This window comes from Amblyomma maculatum, chromosome 2 (genome assembly GCF_055883805.1).
Source record: "Amblyomma maculatum isolate TAMU_Amacu chromosome 2, ASM5588380v1, whole genome shotgun sequence".
NCBI classification, from domain to species: Eukaryota; Metazoa; Arthropoda; class Arachnida; order Ixodida; family Ixodidae; genus Amblyomma; species Amblyomma maculatum.
Genome location: NC_139345.1, coordinates 48642318 through 48658643, shown reverse-complemented (window position 1 = coordinate 48658643; position 16326 = coordinate 48642318). Strand labels below are relative to the sequence as shown.

The following is a 16326-nucleotide window of genomic DNA, read 5'->3' as shown; positions in this document are numbered from 1 at the left end:
ATTCACTGACCGTCATCTTGGAGACAGCCCAACGAGCTAGTTACTGTACACTCTCGAAAACAAAAGCCGCTCTTGCTTTCGCGATTTCGGCTAGGTGCGGCCCTTACATAGAGAGGGAATTTTCCAGTTCAGTATTTTATTTATACTCCCGAAAGTTTTTTTTTTATGGTACTATACTGTTCTACAATGATACTGTCCCAGATACCAGACAGTTTCTTCACAATATATTGTTGTCGCAGGTGAGCGTTGCTTCTTGCCATTCTCGCATAAGAAGTCTGCCTTCCCAATTCCACTTCACAATTTCTTCAAACTTAAAAATTTTAAAACAATATCTGGGGAGATCACACGCTATGATTTCAATATCGCTGAGCAGACGCGCTGAAGTAATCGTCTGCTATAGTGGATTTTGTTTTCTCCTTGATGAACGGGGTTTGTTCTCTATTGAACGTTTTTCCTGACGCTTTAGACCTCCCACCCTACCTTTTATCCGCTGTCTTTGCGAGCACTTCCTTGACCTTGAAATAAAATTTCAAAAATATATACAGCCGCGACAGGGCTTCGATTTCGCGGTGACATGAAGAGATCATCTACGCTGGCTACTGCTTCAGAGCACTATATCATCGATGTATCCGAGTATCCTGCCTGTTTAACTGCCACTCTATCACGCTGTGCATTGCATGTCGTCGCCACAGAGCTGCGACCAATCACAGGGTGGCGCATCACATAGACGTGGCCAATTGAAGAGCGGTGCGTCGCAAACACGTGGCCAGTAGAGGTGGAATTTGCTCGCAAATGGTACTACAGAGAGAACGTCATCTTCGAGCCAAAAGCGATGTCACGAGAATTGATTGCTCCAATGTTCGGCTGTAGTTTGTTTATTGCGCGAGTTATTGTTTAAGGCCTATTAAAAGTTACGTAAATGGTAGATCGGTGCAATATTTTAGTAAGTTGTTTTCCGAGGCGATCTCTAACTTTTGTACTGACCGTTGGTTCTTCAGATCAGTAAACAAAAAAGTTAAATCATATTTAATGAGTTTGGGGAACAAACAATAAAAAACGGCTCATACTTGAGCATGTGACTCTCTACGCCCTCGGTTTAGTTCACAGGATTATGAGACACTGTCGTTTTTAAAACTCGATAATTATTGTGAGAGATTTATTAACGTCTTTTTTTGTTGCTTGAAGCAACAAATTATTGGCGGAAAAATTGCACTAAAGGCGTGCGTATGATCACTACTGCTCGTCAACCTTCTTACACTGCATTTAATCACAAGTGCTGAGCGCTCTGACATCACGCGGTTGCTTGCTTCTCAACTTCGCATCCCTTGGTCATCAAGGCCTGAAAAAAGGAAGAAAGAGAAAAGAAGCGCGGTCAACTGATTATTTTCCGCAAAAATCAGAACGCCGTGGAACTTCAAACCTTGCATCAGTTCAGCGTTTAGTGAATTAAACATTCCCTTCGAAATAGCTATTATTTCACGCATAATCTCGTAATTGCATTAGCTGGGCCTAGCCCAGTCACTAGTGCTTCATTTTACAGCGTGTTCGCGCCTGGTAAATGTATTCTATTCCCCTGTAGTGCTTGCGACTTTTTAGTCGTCAAAAAGAAAAAGAATATATATATATATATATATATATATATATATATATATATATATATATATATATATATATAATATATCCTTTTTTTGACGTCAGACTAAAAGTCACAAGCACTACAAGGACACACACACACACACACACACACAACACACACACACACACACACACACACACACACACACACACACACACACACACACACACACACACACACACACACACACACACACACACACACACACACACACACACACACACATACTCATCTTCGTATCACCCACTGACGAATAACAATAAAAAAATACATTGAAAATATAGGCTATCATGCATAACAAACTTCACATTTTGTTCTTGACTGCACTTTATATAACACAATTACCGCCAAATAGTTCACTGCGGGTTCAATGCAGGCTCCAAACAGGGCCTGCGCATTAGCGAGCGTACCCTGCACCGCGGCCAAGTATAAACAGGGGAACAAAATAAATAAAATGAAGAAAGCAGTAGCCTACCGAGAAATGGATCGCTGCCATAATAAAAAAGAATTTACAGCGCTTATAATATAAAATACGTCAAGTGTTTCTCTGCTTTCGCGCTCTACGTATGAACCAGCCGAGCCCTTAGTAATATCGCAACGCTTCACTTTTTCCTAAAGTGTTTACGTACATCTAAGGTTTAGTTACAAGTTATATGGTAGACTTGCTGCTCTATATGCCGGCTTTGAAGCTTTGTAACGATTTTTTTCTTGAAGTTTTGCGGCTGTGCCCCATGTTCAACGAAAACTACATTCGCGGTAGCAGAGCATTATATACGAAACAGTCAACCCTGTAAAAACTGCGAGCGCTGTGAAACTTCACATGTTAAAATTTTTTCACTGCAGAATATGGTGCGCATAGGCATCCAGAACATTAGCGCCAAATCTTCAGAGCAGGCCGCAAGCTACAGTGCTCAAAAGTTGTAATCGTTAGAGCGGCAGCATTGGTCTGTGCACTTGGAAACATAAGTTCCAACACTAAAAACACCTAGCCAGACATAAAATGATTAAGTATGGATGCACACCTCTATGTAAATAGAACATAGTTTTAATGTAATAGATACCATATTGAAAAAAAAAAAAATAGACCCCGGCATGGTGTAGCGGTTAGCGCCGGAAGCTAAGCATTCGATAGCTAGTTCGAATCCCACTGGTGGTACTGATATCTTTTTCTTCCTGTCATGGCCTTTTTTTCCCCTTTTCTAGCTTTTCTGAATGTACGTGAGACATTTGATAGCTTTTAAGTGCTTTTTTCACTTTTTAATAATAATTTTTTTTCTACGGGAGATCACTGCCAACAGTGCGGAGTCTGCCAGTATGCCGCGTCCCACTATGGCTCGTCCACTATAACTCGTCCACTACGCCGCGTCCCACTATGCCGCTTTCCAGTATGTCTCATCCCAGTATGCCTAGTCTCCAGCGCCATACTGGGCCTACTATCAGGTATGACGCTTGGACGCTGGGAATCAGCGGCGCTGGTTTTGTTGCGAAAGCAGTACTACGCCAGCCAGCTCGGCTCGTCGCGCATGCTCGTATGCCATAGCCACAAATGGCAGGCGCTAAGCAGCCGCGGCAGGAGCTGCCAACTTGGACCTCTAGTCTTACATGGGCGGTTATGTCCGAATCAGCCTGCCAGGACCCTGGTATTCACGTTACCCCTATAGGCAACTAACGCACGTTCATACGGCTTGGTTAAAGCCAGGCTTTATATGTGGGCTGGTAGCCTACGCTATCGCGTCCTACCCTTAAAGGCAGAGCTTAAGTGCCCCCATATTTATATTCAATAAACGCATTTACCACTAACAACTAAAATGCCGGTGAACTTTGATGCGTTCAACGGAACGCTGGTTCAACCTAATGCGCCCCAACTGATGGTGCCGCCGTTGACGTCACTGCCGTTGCTGTGTAAAACTGTACGAGAGGGGATCGTAGTGACCGGGGTTTATATATCTCCCCAGGCCAGCGTTGAAACTACGTTGGACGTTCTGGCTACCGGAATGCCTAGCTGAACTAAAAGGAATTGGTTGTTATGACGGGGAACTTTAATAAGGACAAGAACACCGTCTTAGTTCAAGTTGCAGAGAAGCGGTTTCTACTCGAGTTGAGCCAGTACCAACCTCAAACCACCACACAGGGAAACAGTTTAGACTTGGTTTTACACAGAGCCTCGACAGATACAAAGCACGTCGTCAGCACAGTGGAAACCAAGTCCCACTACTTCACTGATCATCGCAGCGTCATCGTTGGTATAAAGAATAAAAGCCTAGTTGTTACCTGAACAGTTTGTTTTGTCTATAAAATAGAGCTAAACCAAACGCTTAACCACAAGCTACAACCACAAGCGTAGCCATGCAGCTGTTGCTTTCGCATTTCAACCTGGGTTAACCAGAGCTCAACCACAGCCATCTTTTTTTGGTTGGCAGGGGGCATCTGACTTGGCTGTGGGTAGACCGTTGCTATATAATGAGTTCCTCCAAGGACACTTTCAAAGTCAAATGTTAAACATGATTCGTGACCGGATTTATACGTGTGAAGCGTTGCTTTCGCACTTGAACAATCTTAGTCATTCACATATGAAGCGCGCTTGCGATTAGCTGCATGCTTTGCTGCCCTATTTTTAATTCAAAAGGCTTCCTTTGTCTTAGCTAGGTGGCAAAAGATACCATGTCTATGTGCAGAACAAGGAGGATACATATACCATGCAATTCAACTCTAAATCTAAGGGCTCGCTGACCTGCCTTTTTCCGACACCTCTGCCAGCACATGCTCACTGCCCAGGTGACGATGAAAACCGCGCTGATGACGGCGAAAATCACGTACAGCACGCCGTACGAGCCTAGGACATCTCGCGCGTGACCTGCAATCAAGGCAAAGGAAACGCTGAAATAGTTTGCAGTCTGAAATCACTGTTTAGTCTGAGCACGGTTCATACTTATTGTGCTGAAACACAAGCCACCGCTCAAATACACGTAATTTCTTCAAACCGGTTTGTAGATGTTTGCTACGAGAGACTTCCAAGTTAAAAAAGCCATGTCCCTGTATTGCTTGCGCATGAACTCCGGTGCGATTGCTGAGAACGCAACTTGCGTGACCACCATGCACGGTTTGCGACTAAATGGGCGATCCATCTAAACCGTGCTTTTCTCGCTGCTCCGTACATTGGTTTTGAAGCTTCGTGACAAATTTTTCTTTGAAGCTTTGTGCTATAGTTTCCTCTTCAGCGCAAAATTACGTCCACTTGAGCAGAGCATTAGGAAACAGCCTTCAAATTTTCACGACGAACGTAAAATTTTGGTGCGCAACATAGAAATAGACATAGTCTCTAGACAGCGTCGTTAGAGCTGCACTGTATGAAGCACTTCGAAATGTAGCATATGTAGCGGCTGGGCCAGTCTTGAAGTCTCTAAACAACGCTGGGAAGTTGCAAAGAATGAGATGGGTTTCTTGTCCCTACAAGGTTCAGGCGGAACACTAGCCTGAGTACTGTAAAGATAGCACTTACAGTATTTTATAGAAGCCTCATGTTCATTCACGCGCACCGCATAAAATGACTGCAAGACAGGACCAAATTTGCATCACCTTGCTGCGGCTTCGGATGTCTGACGTTCACCATGCGCCCAATGACGCGGACCAAATCTTGACAGTGGAAGGTGCAGACGACGACATAGAACGGTTGTGTTCAAACCTTTACACCATATGCACATGTACCAGCCGTGTGCCCCTGTGCTAAAAGTTAAAAATTAAATATTCATTATAGGCCAGACAAACCAGTTGCATACAGTTGCCGGCCTTCTTGGGCACCACAGGCAAGTTTTTGTTTAAAAAATAATTCATGACTTGAGTAGGATAATTTGTCCAATTTACTTAATATGGACATCATCATCATCATCATCATCAGCCTGAATATACCCACTGCAGGGCGAAGGCCTCTCCCATATTGCTCCACTTAACCCGGTCCTGTGCTAGCTGCATCCACTTGACCCTTGCGAACTTCTTAATTTCATCCGCCCACCTAACTTCCTGCCGCCCCCTGCTACGCTTTCCTTCCCTTGGAATCCAGTTTGTTACCCTCAGCGACCATCGGTTATCCTCTCTTCGCACTACATGTCCTGGCCATGTCCATTTCTTCTTCTTAATTTCTACTAGAATGTCGGTAACTTGAGTTATTTCTCTGACCCACTCTGCACGCTTTCTATCTCTTAATGTTACCCCTGGACATTATGGACATTAGACAATATGGACATTAGACAATAAATGTGATTTGCAAACTTGGAAGCACCTCCAGAAACCAACATTTCATTTATTTGCGACAAAGAAAGTAGCACATTTATCTTTTTTCCGAGCTCCAAAGAAAGCCGAAATAATTTAGGTTCTTTTTGAAATATCACACGTTCGCCTTATCTGCCAAGCCGCGTCTTTAAGCCAGAAGGTAGTTTGAGCCACGGTGAGTGATTTGTCGTCTGCGTGGATAACAAGGGAATAGTTATTATTATTTTATGTGCATTTTGGACATTCTTCAGTGAATTCTTACCAGCGACGATAAGCTCACGCTCGACCTATAAAATTTGCTCCTGTAAAAGAAAAGATCAGGTGTCACCTTCCTATGCTTATTGGCTGGTAATTATCGCGTTGGAAATCCGCAAGGTGGATCGACAGCGAGAGAGCCGCTTTCAACGAAGCCTCTTTCAGACAACTGTACACAATGATGAGGGTGCAATAAGCTACCGTAAAACACGCAAGCATCTATTAAACACAAGGCAAGGCTATTTGCGTTTCAGGTACATACCTGATTCGGTACATTCCTACACTATATATTCTTCGGACTTTTGTACGTTTAGCTGAATTCATATTGTGGAAAACACTCCTAGTATAAATGATATTTCCCACGTTCAGGCCGCTTCCACATATGTGAACGCTGCACCTAAAGTGGGTATTCTGAGGAAGGTCAACCTCCTTATTGGTCGCCGTTTGTTTGCGCCTGCCGGAATTTTGAATTGCGGGCGGAGTGTTGGCGTGATGGTGACGTGAAAACATTTCACGGGATCGCACAACGCGACCAGGTTAAGCAAGGCATAATGAAGGCTAATTAGTTGCTCTTTTCTGCTAAGCAATAAAGTAAAAAGAAAAGAAGCAAACTGCGGCTGCAGCCGAGTGGTTTAAAGTATAGAACTGCAGTATACTTCACTCCTTCACTTTTTGAATCCTGCTATATGCTGAACTACCGTTCGGAATACCATTCTGGAATACCATTCGGATCGGAATGTGTTTTGACGTCGGGTTCACCGTTGTCATACCACTGTTATCACCCCCATTACGTACACTGAAATCTCGACGAGTAGTGTGGCTAAATTTGCTTTACGAATAAAATACAACAACCAGTGACTAACAGAACCCAACAACGGTGTTCGCGCAGTATAATGAACATGGGTGGTTACCAAGCTTTGTACGCTTCTAAGACAGCGGCACCGCAAGCAAGGAGGACGAATTGCTCACCAACTAGAGGCGGCCGAGCGAGGCAGAACAATCCTGAGACCATGTTCATGACGCCCAGACTCAATGACAGCGCCTTGTGTTCGAAGAGCTCCGTCATCATGACGGTGGAGGTTGATACTCTGCTACCGGCCGTGAGGCCGGTGATGAAGCAGCTTGCCAGGAGTAGCCAGTACTGCTTCGTGAGAGTCATCAAAACCATGATGGCTGCTTGCAAGGCGAAGTTCCCCATCATCAAAGCTTCGCCGTTCAGCAACTGTGCCAAGGATAATCGTCACTGGAAGATGGGACAATGAACGTAATGCAGATAGTGAAAAGCAACCACCATGAGGCGATGTTATTGTTTTATTGCGAATGAATGCTAGCCTCATTAGGTGAAAGTAGGTTTAAATGTATGTTAAAAATCACGAGCGTGCCTCTGTCAGGGAGTAGTTGGCAGTTGACGTGGCCAGGCACAGATTTCTCGTCGATTTTTGTGTCGTCATGAGGCCACACGTCACGGACGAATTATCAGGAGCTAAAACATGGGCAGCAAATTTGAGCCACAACAAGAAATTCACTGGAGGGAGTCGCGGAAGTTTATATTCATCAACTACAAAAACCTTGCCTACGGCTTGCTGCTCCGCTCTGAAGAAGGCCCGATTGTCGCCAGTCTAATGAGTAACAAATACTCAAAAACAGGTACTCGTACAAATAATTTAAATGCACGTTAAAAGATATGTGGTGAAAAGGAGTAAGTAATGCTTACGCATTTCACCACGCAAGCAGACTTGATTGCGTCTGTCGAACGTATTCCCATTGCTTGAATGACTGAGGAATCAGTGAGTTGCGACACTGCTCAGCATGAGAGTGTTCTACGGGATTACATTCGCAAATGAAAAGTCCACCAATAAGTGAATATCGGCTGTAAACAGCCTCACAACCAGCATACATTAGAAGCGAGGGGTCAGCTGCTGTTGCTGAGACCTAAAAAATAACAAAGCGCTTACGAGTTTGTTATGCGAATTTTTTAACGTTACCGGTGATGTGTCAGGAACATATTTTCACAGATATGTCCTGTTTCTTGTTTCTCAAGGTCAGATAGCCGGAGGTGTACCGGACTAACAGTGGTAAGCCGAAGTGAACTTGTCATAAAGAACGCCTATACACGTGCGCTTAGTCACTGGCGAATAAAATGTGCAGAGTCACAAAGGGACATGCATGCCTCATTAAAAGAAAATATATCGGAATACAAACTATCGAGGCAACGAAGAAATAAATATTTTTTCACAAATCCGCGTCCCGCGAACTTTTGTCCCTAGCGGCACCTATCCTTTTCCGGTGGCGGGTTTCAAACCAACCAGCTCCCACAAAGGAATGGGGCGCCTAGAATCCTCCGAGCCCCAGTCGACCACTCTCCATTAGAGCTTCGTTGAAAGTTCCCTCCCGCGGCTTTCTCCTGAGTTTGTAGAGGAGGGATTTGTATGTCTTCTCTTAATCACATGCCACCAGAAGTAAGTCGCTGTGATTGACGAGGACGTCTAAGTGAAGAACGAGCACGAATAAGATAACGCTGTAAAATTTTGTTCTGCGCATCCAAAAATTACCTTCGAATCCAGGAGCAGACCGGTGATTATTCGCGAGAGCGTGTCACCCACAGCTATTGCAGTGACCAGGCCGACGGCTTCGTAACCGAGCAGGCCGATATCCGTGCCATAGTCCACGATGGTCAACAAGAAGCACGCGTGCACCAAGATGGTCACTGCCCTCGACACAGTCACGTGCAGAAACATCGGGGATGCCAGGGAACGCAGGTTGCCCATCAAAGTCCTCCACGCCTGCTTTTGCTCTCCCCCAAGCAATGGGGACATCTCGTGCGGCTGCTGGCTCTCTGCTGAGTGTCTGGAGACAGACGAATGCTTCACTGAATAATGCACAACGTTAGTCTCCTCACATGATTGAAGCCATGTGATACCATGTATTTGAGCAATTTTCGGACCCATTCAATCTTACACTATAGGACTTACGTTGCGTCTATCTTCCCCCTCTTTTCTATTCCTTCCCCTCATCTTCTAAATAATAGTGTTCGCAAAGGGCTTCTCTCAGTTGTCTGTAGCACAGTATACGTTATGGGTATAGTGTTCAATGAGATACCTGCACGTCAGAGAAATCCTGGTCCCTTGCGATACAGTGCGCAAGTCAAGAGAGTGTGGCTTTGTCGCTAGGAATTGAGACAACTCGGGAAGCGGCGAAAATGATGGCACTGCCGATCTGGCTACTCACACTAAGTTATCGGACAGTCGGCAAATAAGGATAGGGCCTTGCAAAGCAAAAGAGGGCTATCGATACGTATATAGTTATGTGTGCTTAGGAGACAAAAATGCACCGTAATCAAAAATACTTGTCACAATCCTCCATGTGAAATTTCCGAAGTGATTTTGCACGTGCTTATAACGCGGCGTAGATGTTTCATTGTACGACGAGGACTCGGGCAGGAATGTGGAGAGCATCGTGCTGTTGATATCATTAAACGTGCCTGTGTGAATTTCAGCGTTAACATTTGCGGAATGACAGAAGTGAAGGAGCGACAAATTCAAGAAGTTGGCGCAAAGCGAAGAATGCGAAGGAGGCCCACCACATAACGAACGTCCAAGGAAAGAGGATCGACTATGTCTATACTTATCAACGCCCCACGTCGCGAAGTCGTACCACTAGTCGCTTCATATTTTGCAATGGGTTGCTGGTCACGGTAGTGAGTGGCCGGTAAGCAGCATATTCAGTGCCTTAAAAAGCCTCAGTCAGCTCCAAACACACTTCTTGCGGAAGGATATCCAGAACGGTATATAGAAAGACGCTTTGGGAGGATAACGTTAAATGGACACCAAAGAAAAAAAATGAAGTTGACTTCTATGGATAGAATATACCAGTTCGTAATTGCAAGAGCGTCACAAGGTGTGACAACAAAGATTTTATAGGGTAAGAGAGAGCGAGAACAGAAATGCAGGTATCGTCTCCGCAGCCTATTCTCGTAAGCACCCTATACGAGACGCGTAACGAATCTCGGAGGCTGTCTAATATGGATTACGCTCGCATGTCTGTTGTGATAAGTAAGTTTTCTTTCAGAACTGCATGTGCACTTTTATTACGCAAAGGTGGCAAAAGGGCCGAAATACTGGAAAGCCTGGCGGAGCCACAAGCGGGAAGTTTTCATTTGTTTTGCTTTTGGTTTATCGCGATCACAGTTATGCACTCTGCACGCCTATACGGCCTTTTTGAAGTGTCTTGGTTTGAAAGGTGGAGCAGAAGAGGTAGTTTATGTTGTGAAATTGATGCCTTGGGAAGTGCTTCTCTGTAATAAAATCTGGTATGCAATTTATACGTATTGTGTATAACGATCTGTTGCGCAAGATAAACTTGCACCGAAGCTGCCGTAGAGGCTGGCTCTAGAGCGTATTACTCGCCGGAAAAGATTCTTGAAGAGAAAAAGAAGGCTGGGAAAATAGCTATAAGATTCAAACTGACACTAAATGTTGATAAAATTTGAGAAAATAAAATTGTTCTGAGCGAATTTAAATTTGGTCGTTCGGATATCAGTGTGCCGTATCGAAATGCCATGCCGACATTTTTTTTTTATAATTATAAAATACAACAGCGAAGAAATTACGCAAAACAGGCTCTGCGTTACTTTTTTGCTTTCAGCCACAATACAAGGTTCATTCCTCGCTATTATTTAAACACACCTGTACGCAGCTGTCTTTGCTCGTCAGTCGTGACGGTGGCTCGGTGATGTCAGGGGCCGTAATGGCAGCTTCGGTAATTGCTGACACTGTCGCTTCGTCGGCGCTCGGACATTCTTGATATCCTGACAGTCGAGCCACCTCAACTTTAAAAAAGCATTGCACACTTCTGTCTATCGCTGATGGAAACGAAGCAAAGGTTGCAGCCTGTGATAGCCTAAATTTCGGCTGCTGCTAGAGCGCATCGCTCGCTGCGCGCCAGCAATGATGAAGTTATAGTTACGTCATGAATTGCGTCATTTTACCCAACCACGTAGGCGGAGAAAACAGTTTGAGTCGTAGCGGCGGTAAAAAATACCTTCAACTGTGAATCGAAATATACCAGCAATAAATGCGTGCTTTATTGCTGAACAATTAAGCGATAAAAAAGTCACAAAATACCTTACTATTGGTTATGTCTAACATAACAGTTGTGACTGAAATGTGTTTACTGTCCACTTAACGCCAAGTTGGCTTTTTTTTTTGTGTGTGTGTGTGTGATCTTCAATCTTGTGCCAATGTAAAAATAGCTGCTTTTGACATAATTTTACGCTTCTCTGGATACCCTAGTGTCTCTGTATTACATTACATATCTGGTAATATGGATAGAATATACCAGTTCGTAATTGCAAGAGCATCACAAGGTGTGACAACAAAGATTTTATAGGGTAAGAGAGAGCGAGAACAGAAATGCAGGTATCGTCTCCGCAGCCCATTCTCGTAAGCACCCTATACGAGACGTTAGCTTAATCTACCTAGTGTGCTCTGTGATCACCTAAAACAGCAGCAGCTGCCTCGTTGTACACATTCTAAGCTGCTGCAGCTCACAGCGCAGCAAACACACTCATTATTCTTTAGTAATAAATAATTAAGTATTCGCCTTCAATTGGTCAACTAAATACATAAAGGAAGCAAAGAACACGTGTCAGAATTAGTACGGCTATTTGAGACCTGTTTCGAAGGCTGGTGTGTCTCCATTCTCCGACTTTATTGTGGATGTTTCGAGGAATGTAACATTAAAATGTACTCGTTTATTGCCCGAGGTCAGACTACGTGGGGTCGCCTGCGTCTCCTTTTGTTGTGTTGCGATGGAGTCCATTCTAGCTATTTACTAAGATCAGACTTTATGCTTAGGATATGCGCTACTTAGTAGTGTGTACGGTAGGTGCTTTTTATATGCACACTGCGTATCTTACACTGATCTGTAATAAATAAAAAAGGAACGTGGTGACCACGACTAGGTGGATGTTTGTGCAACAACCTTAATGTGGGAGGATTCGAGAGAAAATAGCAGGGCATACGCTTCACGGGGTATAATATGACTGTTCAGTAACGGCCATATTAGCTTTGCAGATTGAAGCTTGCTTACGCTCACTTTGGAATAACAGGGAGGTCTGCGCAGCAGGCTTTCTCCACCGAGGACGTTTCGAATCTGATGCCGGAGGTGTGTTCTGCAGTAACTGGGGGCAAGGCTGGCGGAACGCAACCGTTTCCCAAGGAGTCGCTGTCATTGCTTACGGGCACCCGATCGACGAAGATGCAGCCAAGAAGCATGTTTAGTTCCAGGGCGCCCAATATGAGTAGCACCGTTTGGAATTCGATGGCTTTCCGCAGTGCTTCGATGATCAGCGGAAACACGAAGCCCGATGAGGCGGCAGCCACAAAGACCAGTCCTAGGGCCACACCCCGGTAGCGGACGAAGTGGCGGGCCACGATCGTGAATGGCAACAGTTCCGCGCAGGCCAGGCCAAAGCCTGCGCTCAGAAAAAATCATCAGAGACAGCAGCTGTGGCCGCCAGCGTTGGGAACCTGACGACCTGACGAATATACCAAGCGTTTCAAGGAATGCGAAGCAGAATTTTCAAAAACAAGCTATTAGAGCGATATATATATATATATATATATATATATATATATATATATATATATATATATATATATATATATATATATATATATATATATATATATATATATATATATATATATATGGGTTCTTGAATAGGAATACCATTCCTAGTTGACATCGTAGGCGCATGATTGCAATAAATGTTTTTTTCAGTCATTGGTAAGACAAGCATATTTTTAGAATTTCAAAAATGCGGTTATCTTGGGCGCCGTGGCGGGGGATTTTTTTCGCCCCCAACACGAGCCTTAAAAACAAAAACAAATAACAGACGGGCCCTTTAGATGTGACGAAAAACGACGTCATTCACGTCATGTCACTGCGTAGCGAATTTGTAAAGTAGTCACATTTAAGGTCCACAAGGACCGTCTGATCCGCACTGGCTGCTACCAGTCATTAGTCTGGGTGGCGTCTTGTGCGGCATGGAATTCTTCGGGTTTATTATGCAGCCCCAACTGCAAAAGTCATACCTGTATACAAAAGCAAGTTATATCGCCTGAGTGGTCAGACTCCTTCATAGCGAATCCCCTACACCGCAATATACATCCTCTGTTTCATCAAGGGCGCCGGATGGCGCGAACCAAATATATCTAGGAAAAATACGGGCAAGACAGTGAGGCAGATGCCGCACATCCAGAGACGGGGTACACGGTGGAGGTAGTTATTCGGCAACAGCAAATTGCTGAAGTCCTCACCGTCTGCGAGGACAATATAAAAGCGGCGGAGGAAGTAAACATAGATTTATCCACCACGCATGCATCCTGCGCCTGTATAATCACATATTCTATGGCTGCCTTCCACAAGTATTTCAAAAAAAGAAATTCTCTCCCTGGCTGCCAGAACATTAAGGAATCATGGCCCCCTCGACACAGATAAATGCCTTGTATGGAAACTAGGTCATCAAGGCGTGGAAGCGAAAGGTTGCGCCTGTGCCGCTGCCCGAGCTCTCCTCCGTCGGCAATGCGACCCCATCATCCCTCCCCACACTCTATATCCAGGCCCCCTGACGTAGAAGGAGAGGCGCCAATACTGCAGACTCTCTTGTAGAAAATATCCGCCTCCAGCTAAGGAAATCTCAAAAGCGGAGAAGTTATATGGCGATGCCTACTAGCAGGTACATACAACTCCCCAGTCCGTTTATTCACAATACACGGCGGTCCTGCTACCCGAAATGTAAATACCCCTCAACAGCGGCACAATGAAGAGAAACATGTAGAGAGAAACACAACACAGGTGCACAGTACGAACTGTAATGCAAAACGGAACCCGAACTTCCTCTTTCAAACCCAAGCATGAAATGAAGCTAAATTTCTGAGAAGGCGCTTTAACTTTGACGGCGTTTGAAGCTGTGGCAAGATGTCGAACTGTACTGCAGCGTCATCACTGTAAAGTAAACCAGAATCAGTTGAAGGAGAGGTTACCTTGTCACGCTGACCCTTTTTAAGACAGGAAGCCAAGGCATCTACGGCGTTTCTTGACATTTGACACGCCTTTTAATATTTTAGCGACTCGTGCACATAGCTTCGCGACATGCATTTTGAACGGAAATGGCAAAACATTGAAATACCTTTCAGAGTGCATGCTGTAGGTGTAAATAAATATTATAGATATTTTTGGCTGCACATTTTTTAAATAACTTTATTTTTTCTTTTACTTTTTGGTTGTGCTTTCCATTGACAGGAGCGTTTGCGTCATTAGACTTACCGTAGAGGACGCCGTAGAGGAATGTGACCACACCGAGGCTTTGCGTGAGCGCGCAGAGCATAACTGGTAGGGCGCACAGCATGGCTCCGGCCACAAGTAGAACACGATCCGAGACCCAAATGCCCAAAACGCCGCACAGGGGGCCTGCGGCAAGCATAGTAAAACAGAGCTTTGTGCATTGATGAGCTCTATCCAGCGTCCTTCTTTTTCGAGAGGGATTTCGTCCGAAGCGCTGGTCTAGGTATAAGATCCCGCACTGCGAGAGTGCACTCATGTTTAAAGCCGGCCGGCCTTCAAGCTTTCAAAGCTTTTTAACGAGATTTATTTCTATTATGATCTCTGCCCTCGCCCCTCTTTCCTTCGCCGTTTACTTTGCTCTAGTGCTCTAACTGTCTCGTTATTTATGATGCCAACATTCGCGTTTTAACATTTTTCTGTGTGTGTTTTTTTTTTTTTTTTTTTTTTTTGTGGCAAGAACAGATTCGTTGGCTACGAAGGGTTTCACTGCCCAAAACTACTGAGACTTTACGATGCAAAAGTCTCCGGATAGTTCAAATCGCCAGTGGATAGTTTGCGATGCATTACTATAGGGTGGGGTTGTGGGTGGTTCCTGCCTTTTAATGAACCTTTGTTTTTATCTGTATTTTTTTTTGTTTGGTGCGAATCGAGTCACTAGGCTGCTAGAGTTTGTTGGCGTCGACGCTGCCATTTTGCTTCACCAACTTACACATCTGGATTTTGGCGGTACAGACACTTAGCTCCAACATGGGAGACACCTTTACGATTGCGTTCTCCGAATATCGTACTCGTCCGTGAGTATGGTTCATTTTGCACACTGTATACGCACTTAACCGGCGCGTGCTCTGTGGTAAGCATGCCCGATCCAGGCAGGTTGCGTCTCACGCTTTGTCGCCTGCGAGAAATGGTGATACGCCCTATCCGATGCAACCATGGGCCAGGTAAACTGTGTATGTGATACTCCATTAGCCTGCTGAAAGGCTACATCATATACGGGTACAAACCTGAGAGTTGCGATACGATGACAGCGACCGTTGGTGGCCACGAGGCTTTCTCCCGGTTGACCTTGAGCATGTCCATGAAGCCGACATACATGATCGGTTCTGCTCTTGGTAGCATCGTGCCGAAGAAGATGTACAAAGCTGCGGATGCCGCCACCAGCCAGCAGGCCCGAGAGTCCGGCAGCGCCATTGTGCACGTTGACTGCGGTGTCCACGCACAACCAAAGGTGGTGCTCACGCGGCAGAGGGAACGAGGTCTACTAGATAGAAGACGCCACAGACGGAGTTTTAAATGATAAAATGATGTCTACTTTTCATAGCGGATTCATCATGCCGCAATTTACGACACCTGTCATACAAAGAAACGCCAAGATGCCCAGCTAGGTAGGCAAGCACGATGTGCTGTCGCAGAACATCCTGTGAGGACCTACTTTACGTTGTTAGAGTCAGACATTTAGGCATATATTTTTCGAAAATTCGGCTAATTTGTGTTTGTTATTGCAGGAAGGAATCAATTTCTTTCCTTTCCAACAGGTAGTATTTAGTTCAGCTTTAAAATCTTTGTTCCCATGCTTTGGTTGCGCTCTGGGCAGAACGAGAGGACCGTACATGATATGGTTCACATGGAGACTCACGGCTGAACTCGTGGTTTAGTCTGCTGAATTATCGCTGATTTCATAAAATGTATTAGGAGTACATTTATCTGTGTTCCAGTCGCTACAAATACTCAATCCTATGTGGTCAAGTAAGCAGCATTCACTGTACACCATTATCCACTCACTAGTAAACGCATCCACCTAGCTTACATTCATTTGCCAT

General features: G+C 44.7%; 1 protein-coding gene across 1 annotated transcript; it reads right to left on the bottom strand.

The window, feature by feature from the left end:
• Positions 1-1140: 1140 nt before the first annotated feature.
• On the bottom strand, positions 1141-15699 carry LOC146198574 (monocarboxylate transporter 13-like). Its single transcript, XM_084592619.1, has 7 exons — positions 15511-15699; positions 14489-14632; positions 12254-12632; positions 8710-9004; positions 7127-7379; positions 4368-4490; positions 1141-1339 (listed from the first exon to the last, which is right to left on the bottom strand). The coding sequence occupies exons 1-7, from the start codon at positions 15695-15697 to the stop codon at positions 1311-1313; spliced, it is 1410 nt and encodes a 469-aa protein (XP_084448745.1). The 5' UTR covers positions 15698-15699; the 3' UTR covers positions 1141-1310.
• Between the last annotated feature and the right edge of the window lie 627 nt (positions 15700-16326).

Bases quoted from the DNA above. Each gene is read 5' to 3' on its own strand.
- LOC146198574 (XM_084592619.1), bottom strand. From the start codon at position 15,697: ATGGCGCTGCCGGACTCTCGGGCCTGCTGGCTGGTGGCGGCATCCGCA. The intron at 14,633-15,510 runs GTTTGTACCCGT...TGCTTGCCGCAG, and splicing joins CATCGTATCGCAACTCTCAG to GCCCCCTGTGCGGCGTTTTG. The intron at 4,491-7,126 runs GTGAGCAATTCG...CCTTGATTGCAG, and splicing joins CGCTCGGCCGCCTCTAGTTG to GTCACGCGCGAGATGTCCTA.